This window comes from Plecotus auritus (genome assembly GCF_963455305.1).
Source record: "Plecotus auritus genome assembly, chromosome: 9".
In the NCBI taxonomy this organism is placed as follows: Eukaryota; Metazoa; Chordata; class Mammalia; order Chiroptera; family Vespertilionidae; genus Plecotus; species Plecotus auritus.
Genome location: NC_137783.1, coordinates 149045260 through 149056828, shown reverse-complemented (window position 1 = coordinate 149056828; position 11569 = coordinate 149045260). Strand labels below are relative to the sequence as shown.

General features: G+C 59.5%; 1 protein-coding gene across 2 annotated transcripts; it reads right to left on the bottom strand.

Annotated features, from left to right (window-relative positions):
- Positions 1-526: 526 nt before the first annotated feature.
- UNC93B1 (unc-93 homolog B1, TLR signaling regulator) lies at positions 527-10855 on the bottom strand (the record flags this gene model as incomplete). Of its 2 annotated transcripts, XM_080688403.1 has the most annotated exons (11): positions 10714-10855; positions 10435-10576; positions 9809-9962; positions 6986-7147; positions 6631-6763; positions 6204-6297; positions 5467-5591; positions 4802-4984; positions 4044-4317; positions 2125-2243; positions 527-1373 (listed from the first exon to the last, which is right to left on the bottom strand). In XM_080688403.1, exons 1-11 carry the CDS (start codon positions 10804-10806, stop codon positions 1029-1031), a joined length of 1824 nt encoding a protein of 607 aa, XP_080544529.1. In that variant the 5' UTR covers positions 10807-10855. The 2 variants fall into 2 exon arrangements, with proteins under 2 accessions (XP_080544529.1, XP_080544530.1); XM_080688404.1 differs by lacking the exons at positions 527-1373; positions 4044-4317 and having other exon boundaries at positions 2127-2243.
- Between the last annotated feature and the right edge of the window lie 714 nt (positions 10856-11569).

Genomic DNA, 11569 nt, shown 5'->3' with positions numbered 1-11569 from the left:
TACTGCTGGCCCACACTGGGCCTAGACGCGGCTTAGTAGTGGACCCTATCCACCAGGAGTCTCTTGGGGAGATGTGGGCAGAAATGCCCCAACAGATGAAAAAAGGATGGGGGTGGGCAGGGATGCTGTTGAAGACTACTGGAGAGGGCGGTGGGACCAGCGTCTCTGGAATCTGTCCCATCCTCCAGACCCGTCACTCTGCCCAGGTCCCCACTTCTTTTTCCTGGGCGGTGGGGGTGGGCCTGGCAAAACTTGGCGGCTTCCCGGAGGGGTGGGACTCCCTGGAGGGGCCGACCTGGTGGGCGGGGCCTAGAGGGCAACCTGGTGGGCGGGGCCTGGGGGAATCTGGGGGGCGGGGCCAAGGGAGCCAACCTGGTAGGCGGGGCCTAGGGGGCAACCTGGTGGGCGGGGCCTAGGGGCAACCTGGTGGGCGGGGCCTAGGGGACCTTCCCCACCTGGGGGAAGTCAAGGCCTCTGACCACGGTGCCCCAGAAACTGGGTCAGCCACTCACACCCTGGGAGCTCCACACTCCTCCACGGCCTGAGACTTCCAATCAGGACGATACAAAATCTCTTTATTGTTTATTTTGTAGAAAAAGTCGTGCCTCTTGGTGGGCCACAGGGATAGGATGTGCAAAGCGCATGACAAGCTCCGCCCAGGCCTGTAGCTGAGAGCTGGGGTAGGACAGGGGAGAAGGGGAGCGGCGAGGGGACCCTCGCCCTGCTCTGGGGCTGAGGCACGTGCTGGGGGGCGGCCGGCCTGGAGAGTGGGTCATGGAGAGCGGCCCCTCAAGGGGTGGGGTCGGCTGTGCTCCCTCAAACCCTAGGCCTGGCCGAGGGATCTCCAGGTCCCACCCCACCTAGGAGGAGGCTGAGGAGCCGAGCCCAGGCTCAAGTGGTCCCCGGTTCTGGGAGGGGGTATTTCCAACCTGGGGAGAGGGGGCTGAAGGTCCTTCCTGAAGGGAGCGCAGGAATCAGAGGAGCCCCACCCAAAACGCGGTCAACGGAGGCCGGGGAGGCGGCGCCCCTCACTGCTCCTCTGGCCCGTCGCCTTCCTGCGCCTGTTCGTAGGGGCAGGGCCGGCGGCAGAAGCCGGCTGGCTCGGGGCCGGGCCCCGCGGGCAGCGGCTCCTCCTCCGCGCCGTCCCCCCGGCCGCCGCCGCCGCCGCCGCCGCCGCCGCCGCCGCCGCGCTCGCCCTCCGCATCGCTCTCATCGGAATTGTCCTCCTCCAGGTAGCGGTAGCCGCGCACCTTGTGCTGGGGCCGCGGGATGCGGGGCTGGCGCGGGGCCACGCCCCGCCGCAGCTTCTGCTCCATCGACAAGTAGGAGAGCGTGGCCACCACCAGCGTCAGCAGCAGCACCGCCAGCTTGGCCTGGGCGCACAGGGAGGGGTGCTGGGGGCTCGCGGGCCGGCGCCCCCCTCCCCTGCCCAGTCCCCCGCCCCGATAGGCCCATTCCCACCGCTTCCCTGAGCACCCTCCTGCCAGCAAGACTCAATCCCAGCTCCGCCCTTTACAGGCAGATGTGAAGATGTTGAGATGTGGGGGCACAGGCCTGGCCCCCCTTTATCAGGGCTTAGGTCACTCTGTCCCTTACACGCGGGACCATAAGTAACGCTTCTCAGCCGGTTTCGACTGTAACCCACAGTCAGAAAGAATTCTACGTCATAACTCAGTACCTACACACTCGCATGCATACTCCCGGCTACTTCCTATTCTGTTTCATTTTTTAAAATACTGGTCAGGAAGGACCTGCTCAACCGACCCACCAGCTGAGTGAGAGCAGAGCATGAGGACCCTGCTCCGCATGGCCGGAAAGGGAGACACACCTTCAGCATCCCTCTCAGAGCCGGACACCTGGTGAACAGGTTCCCAGCGACACACAAGGCGGCTGGGATGCCCCACAGGCAAAGAGCAACCCGTGAACCCCTCTGAGAGAGATAAACTGAGGCCCTCAGGAGGTGAGGCAGCAAGTGAAGGCTGGGTTTGGGGCCAACCCTTGGTGAGTGGTGCCCTTCCGGGGCTACGAGGCCGGGTGGGCACTCAGAAGGGATCTGTTGCCTGAGCTGGGGGATGGTGGGGTGCCTAATGCCCCAGAGGCCCTCCCCACCCCACTCAGCCTCACCTTCATGGGCAGGCTGGAGCCCAGGTACACAACGAAGATGGCCACTGCCTGCCACCAGTGGTAGATGGTGAAGATGAAGTCTTGCCTCTCTTTGTCCTCGTACAGGATCCCCAGCAGTGCTGTGGCAGACAGAGTAGGGCAGGGACGGGAGTAATGTCACCAGGGGCCCAGGGTCCTGATCTCCGGCTGTGCAGGGTCCCAGGCCTCGCCTAGAAAGCTGTAGACCGGTCCTGGCCTGCCCCCTAGTGGATATGCTGGTTACTACACTGCCCGGGCAGCTGAGCAGAGTAGAGATGGGATAGGATGCAGATGGGCCTTGCTCTGGGCCACGGGGAATTGAAAAGTGGAAACATTTGTGCCAATCACATCCTGTCCCCTTTGAGACCCCAGCTGTTCAGAGCCAGGCCTGCCAGGACTGTTTCTCCTCCTCACCCCTGGCTCAGGGAAGGCAACCTGCTTGCAGCAATAAGCTTTCTACAAATTAAGCCTGAAGCTGGGGGATTTGAACGTATTTCTCTAAGAATCCTCCCTGGGGTGGGCAGGGGAGAGTCAGGGACAGAGTCAGGGACTCAGATTGTAGGCTCAGGCCGGTAAAGTGAGAGAGTTGGTACAGAGATGTGGATTCAAATGCTGGCTCTATGGGTGACTTAGAGAAGTCAGCTCCCCAGGGCCACTTCTCCCATCTGGAAGATGAGACCAGGCATATATGTCATACTGTGAGGTTTTAATGTGAAAAAGCCCACACAGCACCTGGCAAATCGTACCCTCGCCTGCCACTTGGACATGAACACCTCCACCGTAAGCCCTGCAGGGTGACTGTACCCCAAGGAGCTGCTGTGAAGGGACTTGGAGTCCCAGGGTCCACAAAGAGGGGACAGGAAGCAGAGCTGGAAAAAAGAGGATGTGGGGACCAGGCCCAAGTCCAGCCATAACATGGGTCCAAGGTACCCAGGCTGGATGCTGCCCAGAGCTGGCTGCCCCTGAGCAAAACAGCCAAGAGGGTGTGGTCCAGGGCGTGGGACTCCACGCCGACGCTCTCTCTGGTGGTAAGTGCTGGGGTCACCTGAGCAGCCCTGCCCCGCCTGCAGTAAGCATGACCTCCACCATGCCACGCCCCCAGGGGCGATGTTCAAAACGGTTAACAGCACCGGCCCCTCGGAGCAGAAGCCGATGTGGAGGACCCCGATGGCTGAGCTGTGTGTACCCACTGCATGTCACTGGCATATGCCCACCGGAGGGCAGAGATCATCACAGAGCTGAACTCTGACCCACTGCCTCCTTTCTACCAACAGGGCCCTGCTTCCCGGTGCCCCGACCCCAGCAGCCCAGACTGGGGGCCTGAACTCTGCAGACCAGCATTGGGCGTCATCAGGCTCCCATGTCCTCTCTGTAAAGGCCATACCTACATCTACCCCTGGGGTGTGGACAGGCCGCCTGCGCTTCCCACGCTCCCAGGGCACAGACACGGAACCTGCTCCCCGTGGCATGAAGACTATGTCAAATGGGCCCTGTCCCTGGTATGAAAGCAGAGTATCCCCAATCTGTTTTTCACACTGTCCTTCAGAGGTTTCCACAGAGCCCATAGCTACCCAAGTAGCCATAGATCTCACACTGACATAGGGCCCCATGCCCACCCTGGGGTATCCACTGGATGGCCATGGCATAGGACTCCCACACCAGCCCCCAGGGTGTCCACACTTCTCCCTATCTGTCCCTACGATGTCCACGGAACTTCTATCCACCCCTGTAATGTCCACAGGATCCACAGTGACCTCTACCATGTATACAGGACCCCATGACAGACCTCCCGTGTGTCTGTGGGACCCCATGTCTGGCCCTGGGATGTATGTGCTACCCCCAACTGCCCCACGATAGCCACAGGGCTACCCAGCCATCCCAGCGCCCATGGCTATACTCACTGGAGAGTCCGGTCTTGTTGAGGCCACTGCCCACACCCCAGAGGACGGCTGCTACATAGAGGATCCAGATGTGTTGCAGGACCCGAGGTTTGGGGGCCCAGAAAAAGAGGCTGAGAGTGAGCAGCAGGTGCAGGCCGGCCCCAGACAGCAGGGGCACCTGGCGTGGCAGCCACAGCCCCAGCAGGCCCAGGACTGAAGAGGCTGAGGCGCCCAGGCCATAAGCCACGAGGAGGTAGGCCAGGCGTTCCAGACCCACGGAGCACACACCATAGCCCTGGGGGTGGGGGTGGGGTGGACGTGTGAGGTCAACTGGCCAAGGCTCTAGCCCTCCCCACATGAGGTCTCCACCCTGCCCTCTCTGGGCCACCTTGGGGCTAACTCCCTCCAACGCTCAAGGCTCTTAGGAAGGTTGAGGGGAGACGGGGGAGGGAGCAGAGAAAATGCTGGGACATTGTTCCCAGGCACCAAGGCTGCACCCCACAAGGAACCAAATACCTTATGGGTGTTATCCTATCTCAACCATGTAACCCCTCCGGGAGCGAACCCCTCCTCACTTCACAGAGGAGGAAACAGGCTCAAAGAGGTTAAAATAATGTGTCCAAGATTGAGGGGAAATAAAGGAAGGGAAGAGGGAGGGGAATATTTGGGACATATTTGTACATACTTAGACCTGTATTCAAAACTTAGTCGTTGTTTATCTGAGGTTCAAACTGAACCACAGACTGTGTTTCACTGCCATCTACGCAGGCTGTACCTACCAGCGCGAGGCCCGTGCAGGCAAAGAGCACCTCGAAGCCGCTGTAGATGAAGAAGGGCACAAGGTGGCGCAAGCGGAAGTCGCGCACGTGCTTGAAGGGCAGCTGAAAGATGTTGCCCCAGCCCACACTGCGCAGGTCGATCTCCTCCGTGGGCCGGTACGCGGCCCCGCACAAGCCCAGCACCTGCGGACCCGCGCCGTGAGGGGGCTGGCAGCCAGGCATCGGCCCCGCCCCTAGATATACGCCCCGCCTCTCAGCACAAGGCCCCGCCCCCAGACACACCCACAGGCCTCCGCCTCGCGTCCAAGCCAAGCTCACACCCTAGCCACGCCCCCAACGCCTCATTCTGCCCTCAGTACCTACCCACACTTTCCACCCCCAGCCCAGGTCACCGCCAGTCCCCTCCAACCCAGTCTCCACCTCAACCCCAGACCAAGTCTGTACCCCTCCAACTCCACTCTCAGTCCACAGGCATCTTCCTGCCCTATTGCCCCAAGACTCAGAGGGGCGACTCCCCAGGACTCAGCCCTGGCTCCCCACTCAGACCACGCCTCCAGGCCACAACCTGCCCAGGAGCCAGCCATCGCCCAGATTGCACCCTTATTTCCCCGCCTCAGTCCGCAGACTTCATTGACTCCGCCCCATCCCCCCGTCCTGGGCCGCACCAGCAGCATGGCCACGAATGCCACTGCCATGAGCACGCTCTCCACCACAATGAGGTTTCGGCTCCGCGGCAGCGTCTTGAGAACCGTCTTGTTGAAGCCGCTGAGGATGCCCTGGCTGTTGGTACCTGAGAAGCGGTGGTGAGAGCATTGTGAGGCAGGAAGTAGGGCACACTCTCAACTCAATCACAAAGAAATGCAGCAAGGCCGGTGGGCGGGTGGGCGGGTGGGCGGGAGGGGAGGGTTAGAGGGGACAGGCGAGGGCAATGCATGCAAAGGCAGGGTTCCTTGGAGAGCAGTTTGAATGTGAGGGCCACCAAGGCTGAATACACTCCAAGGAAAGGAACACCTTCATCCATCCCCCTTCCCATCCTCTTGCACAGAGGCTAGGGTTGGGGGGCCGGCGCCAGTGCATCCCCCACATCTATACATTCACCTTGCACTGATTGAGCTTTGAGGGTAGGACTTGACCCCAAGAGAGATCCCATAGGCAGCTTGATCCCAGATGGCACCTCCCCAGGCAGCCTTCCCTGATACATCCCTCCCCCCTTGCTGGGTCAGATTAAATACATACTCTAATAGGGCCTTGTGCCTCGCCCACCAGAGCCCTGGGACCCCGGACTTTCAGCCCTGAACCCTGTGAAAGAGAGCATCCTCTGCCCTGGAGGGCCCAGGGTCGGCAGGATAACTCAATGGGGGAGGTGAGCAGGGCTTGGGGACCCCATCCCATGAGGACTAACCGCAGCTGTGCACATTGTTCAGCGTGTGGTTCAGGTCATACAGGTAGTGATTCAGGAAGTAGATCATGGGCATTTGGGCGCAGGCGAAGCTCAGCTGTGGGCAGGAGGCACAGGCATGATCTGGGAGGGGTCTTGGCATAGCCTTGGGGGGACAGGAGCCCTCCCATCTCTGGGGTGGCCTCCTGGTAGAGGGGGATAGCCCAATGCCAGAGGATTTCCCCCTGGTCAGCACTGTGGACAGCCAGGGAATGAGGTTTTAATCACTTGGGGCAGTGGTCGGCAAACTGTGGCTCGCGAGCTGCAGTTTGCCGACCACTGATTGGGGTAAGCAAGCAGGGGAACTAGAAGGCTGAAAAGACTGGAATGGGTTCCAATGGGTGGGTTCTCAGGCTAGAATAACCCCCAGGGCCCCACATGTGGCACTCACATGGAAGAAGCTATAGAAGATGGTTTGGAAGACTAGGAGATAGGGCGCGTGGGAGCCCCGCGGTGGGCGCTGCTGCGGGCCCTGCTCATCCCGCTCCTTGTAGTGGGAGTACTCATAGTACTTCTGGGCCATCCTGGACCACAAAGGAGAAGGCTTTCCCCAGCCCAACTTCTGCCAGACACCTCTGCTTCCTGCACCCGGAGCTATGGGCTGGCCAGCCCCTGCATCTTATGGATGGGGAAACTGAGGCCCAGAGGGCAGAAGGGCCAATCCCAGGTCCTCTGGCCAAGGTTGGCAAAGCAGCAGAGGCTTAGCCAGGTCTCCAGCTTCCCACCCTGCTGTCCACCAGGCTCACCTGGTGATGTAGTTGCCCATGGAGGCCCAAAGAGGCACGATGGCCATGCCCAGGGCCACGGCTGAGGGCACAAGTGTGTAGTAGCGTTCCCAGTAGTTGGTGGAGACAAAGAGGGCATAGATGCCCACGCCCAGAAACATCATCCACTTGGTGCCAAAAAACCTATGGGCATTGAGAGAGATGCTGGTATCACGGGCTTATCAGGACTGCCAGGGCCAATAGCAGAGTGCCCACAACTCTCAGTTCATGAGGCTGTGTGAGGTGGGGAGAGACCCCTGGCCTTGGAATCAAGGACTCTAAGATAGAAACTCAGAGACTTGCTGAGTGGCTTCAGGTCAGCCAGGCATCCAAACATCTGTTTTCGGGGCTGTCATGTGGGCACAGAGCCCAAACCATGACTATCTCCTAGCCACTGCAAGGATAGAAGGAGGTAAGGCAGGGTGAGGGTGTCAGGTGTCAGTGGCTTGTGGGCACATCCAGCCCTCATTTGAGTTCTGGGCTGACTCACCAACCCCCTTTTCCTCACTCATGTGTTGGGACTGCAGGGCCCAGGCACATGTCCAAGGGACTTGACCCAAACTGGCTCAAGGAAACTTAGGAGCAGAGACAGGAAGTGGCCCCAGTGCTGGCCAGCAGCAGGGCCAGCACCTCGGTATCCCTTCCTCCCTGCCGCTGCTCTTGCAGGCCGTGTGGTCAGTCAGGAAGGCTCCTCCTCACTGGCTCTGAGCAGACGTCACACCGTATTCAAAGGGGCTTGACAAGCAACAGATAAGGTCTATTCAGGGCAGGAGGCTGTTCAGGCTGAAAACCGCAGCCCAGATCTTGGTTTTGTTTGTTGAGGATTTGTGCTCATTAGTTCCCTTTGTTTCCAGGCAGCCCGGAGTGAAATGACCCTGGCTTTCTGATACAATTACTTTCTCTTCTATCGCAGGGCCCGGGTCCACACAGCCAGTGGAAAATCAGCCTGGTGGTTTGGGCAAGGAGCAAAGATGGGGGTTTTGAGCCACTCTGCCCAGGTTGAGAACGGCTGCTGTAGAGCCTAAGACCATCGGAAAACACAGATATTTACATTACGATTCATAACAGTAGCAAAATTACAGTTATGAAGTAGCAACGAAAATAATTTTATGGTCGGGGGTCAACACAACATGAGGAACTGGATTAAAAGGTCGTGGCATTAGAAAGGTTGAGAACCACTGGCTTAGAGCATCTACCTCAAACGGTAAGGAATGAGGTAACCCTTATAAAAGAGCCCAGCACATAGGAAATGAGATGAGCTGGCAGCTGTTCTTAATAGTGATGGGTTTCAAGAGCCATATAGCCTTTCATAGGCCTGTAACCTAGTAAGGGCCCTAGTGGGAATTTATCCTAGAAACTTTCTTTCTTTTTTCATTTTATGAAGAAAAGAGCTACAAAGCACATAGTGAATGTGCAAAAAAGGAGAGGGCACCCTACCAGCGTGGCTCAGTGGTTGAGCATCAGCCTATGAACCAGGAGGTCAGGGTTCGATTCCTGGTCAGGGCACATGCCCAGGTTGTGGGCTCCATCCCCAGTAGGGGGCCTACAGGAAACAGCCAAGTGATGATTCTCATCATTGATGTTTCTCTTTCTCTCCCTCTCCCTTCCTCTCTGAAATCAATATAAATATTTTTTTTTTTAAAAAAAGGAGAGGGTGCTGCAAGGTACAACTCTGAGCCACAGCTGGGTGTCCACAACTCTGCAGACGATGCTCCATCACAGAGTGCCCCCGGGAAGCAGCGGGCAGGCCAAGATGTGCGCAGTGAAAAGAAAGAAAGCAAAGCTGAGGAATTTCAGAGGGAAGGTGGGGTGGGGGGTAGCGGAGTGGAGGGTGGGGGAGAGACAATAACGGGGAGCTTATATGCATATATGCATAGCCCATGGATACAGACAATAGTGTGGTGAAGGCCTGGGAGGGGCGGATGGGGAGAAGGGAGTCAATGGGGGGAAAAACAACAACAAAAAGAAAGAAACATCTGTAGTACTTTCAACAGCAAAGATAAATTTAAAAAATAAAGTAATGAGGCTTGAAGAAAAAAAAAAGCAAGAAAGTGAATGTGGCTCACTGATGCTCTGGTGACAAGGCCTTGACTGTCATCCTGGCACGCATGCACGCACACATGCACGCACACACGCACGCACACACGCACGCACACACGCACGCACACACGCACACACGCACGTGGTGGGACAACAAAGGCAGCCGACTTTCTGGAGGGCTTGGAAGGGATTTTCCTTTTTCTGGTTTCAATTATGACTCTCACACTGTTTGTGCAATTGTGATAAAGATTCTTTTTTTAAAGATAAGGGAACTGAAACCCATCTGTTTTGTCCACTGGTCCCTGGCCTGTCTGAGCACAGACCTACTGCCATTGGATAATGTGTTTGTGGAGGGATTTTTGTAGTGGCCGGAGGCTGGGCTGGATGCCTGCAAGCTCAGTCTAGAGCAGGCCTTCGGGGCACCTGCCCAGCCGCACCCTTTCCGTGAGAAAGGTCCCTCTACGCCAGCCACAGCTGACTGGGCCAGGGGTGGGTGCCACAGAGGAGGGCACGAGGCCAATGCCACCTGGGTCACAGGCAAGCTGAGGGAAGGAGCCGGAGTGAATTTCAGTTGCTTAAAACCCAATGTGTCCTGGGCACAGCTCTTGTTTCCTCCCCCAAACCCAGGCTTCACCCGTCCTCTCTCGCCCCTCCAGGGAGGCAAGGAGTCTCCCAACTCCCTGACTCCCAAGCCCACCAGGGCAGCCCCTGCACCCCTTCGGGACCAGGGTGACAGCCCAGCCCTCTCGGGACAGCAGTGCGCACCTGATGAGCACAGGCGTGTAGAGGAGGGCCGCGATGGGCGTCACGTTGATGCCGATGAGCATCTTGCTGTCGATGTCGGGCAGCCCCATGTTGCCATACTTCACCTCTCGGTAGGTCTCGTCATAGTGCAGGATCAGCTGCATCTGCAGGAGACCTAGGGACAGGGAGCTGCAGGGGCGGCCTGGCTGGGGGCAGCCACGCAGAGCAAGCAGAGGGTCCCCTAATGCTACACCCTGGCGGGGCCTGGAGGGCAGAGGGGGAAGCCAGGCTGGGCCAAGCGTCCTACCAGCTATGCAGCGTCAGCGACTTTATTCCCCGCCTCCGGCCCCACCTGCCTCGCTCCGCAGGTCTCTTGGGTCCCAACCCCTTGCCCCCACGTTCACCTAGGTTGGGGCCCGGAGACACTGCCCAGTCTCACCCACCCCCACGTGGGGAGGGGAGGCAACTGCAGCTGCGAGGGCAGCGGACTGGGAAGTGAAAGAGGAAGGGAGACCGACCGGCCCCTAAGGTTTCTCTTTCCCAGGCCGGGTCTGGGCAGGGAGGGGTGGGGACCGAGAAGCCCTGGGGTCGGGCGCCAGTGCCCCCGGAGGCGGCCCCCCGGCCGGCCGGCAGGGGCAGGTACACACCCAGGTAGACGGCATAGGTGAGCATGCCGCCCGCGCTGGCCGCCAGCACGTTCTTGAGCACCCCGAGGCGCTTGCGGCGGTAGTAGCGGCGTTCCTCCTCCTCCTCGTTGTAGTTGGGGTACGCGCCCACCAGCTCGTCCAGCTGCAGGGCATGCACGGCGCTCGTATGGAAGGCGCCCGGGGCTCCCACCCCACCTCAGCCCGCCCCGGGGCTGCATCTCAACCCCATCCCGGAGAACCCGGGCCCCCGCGCCCTCTCACGGTCCCATCCCCACTCACTGGGGCCCCGGACCCGTCGGGAAGCCCGAGTCGGTCCTCATCGCCCTGCGGCCCCGCGGCGCCCGCCACCGGGTAGAGTGGCGGCTCGGCCATAGCCTGTCCTCGCCAGGGGACTGGTGGTGGCGGCCCGGTGTCCCAGCAGCGGTCCGGCACTTCCTCCAGGAGGTGGGGACCTGCCCCCGCCCCGCCTCCTTCCTACCCGCGGAGGAGTGGCCCCCAGCGCAGCTGCGGAGGTGGGTGTGTGTGTGTGTGTGTGTGTGTGTGTGTGTGTGTGTGTGTGTGTGTGTGTGTGTGTGTGTGTTAGAGGGGAGTGACTATGTCACACCAGGACCCAGTCTCAGGCATGTGAGATGCTGGTTCAAATCCTCACTCAGCCACCTCCTGGCTTTGTGTCTTTGGGAATTAACTCCGCTTCTCTGTGCCTCAGTTTCCTCATCTGTAAAACGGGGTGCTGGGCACTCCTTCCTAGGGCTGTTGCTGGATTGAGTTAAAGAAAAGCTTTAGAAGAGTGCTAGGCCCATAATAAGCTCCCCTCAGTGTTACTACAGTCATCCCTAGCCCCACCTCCAGGCCCCAATTGGTGTGTTTGCAGGTCAGCAAAGAGCCCCCATAGCAGCCCCCCCCCCCAGGGGGCTCCTACCACAGGACAGGGCGGCCTGTGCCACCTCCCGGGCACCTCCAGCTTCAGTTTTGGCATCTGCAAGGGGAAGCTGTGGCAGGGCCACGCGGAGGCCCTGACTGCGGTGGCTGTGGGCTACAGTGGGGTGACCCCATGACCACCTTGCAGGAGGGTTCAGAGCCTCCCACATCCACCCCACTGGGTCCAGGGCTGCAGAGGGAGCCCATGACGTTCCAG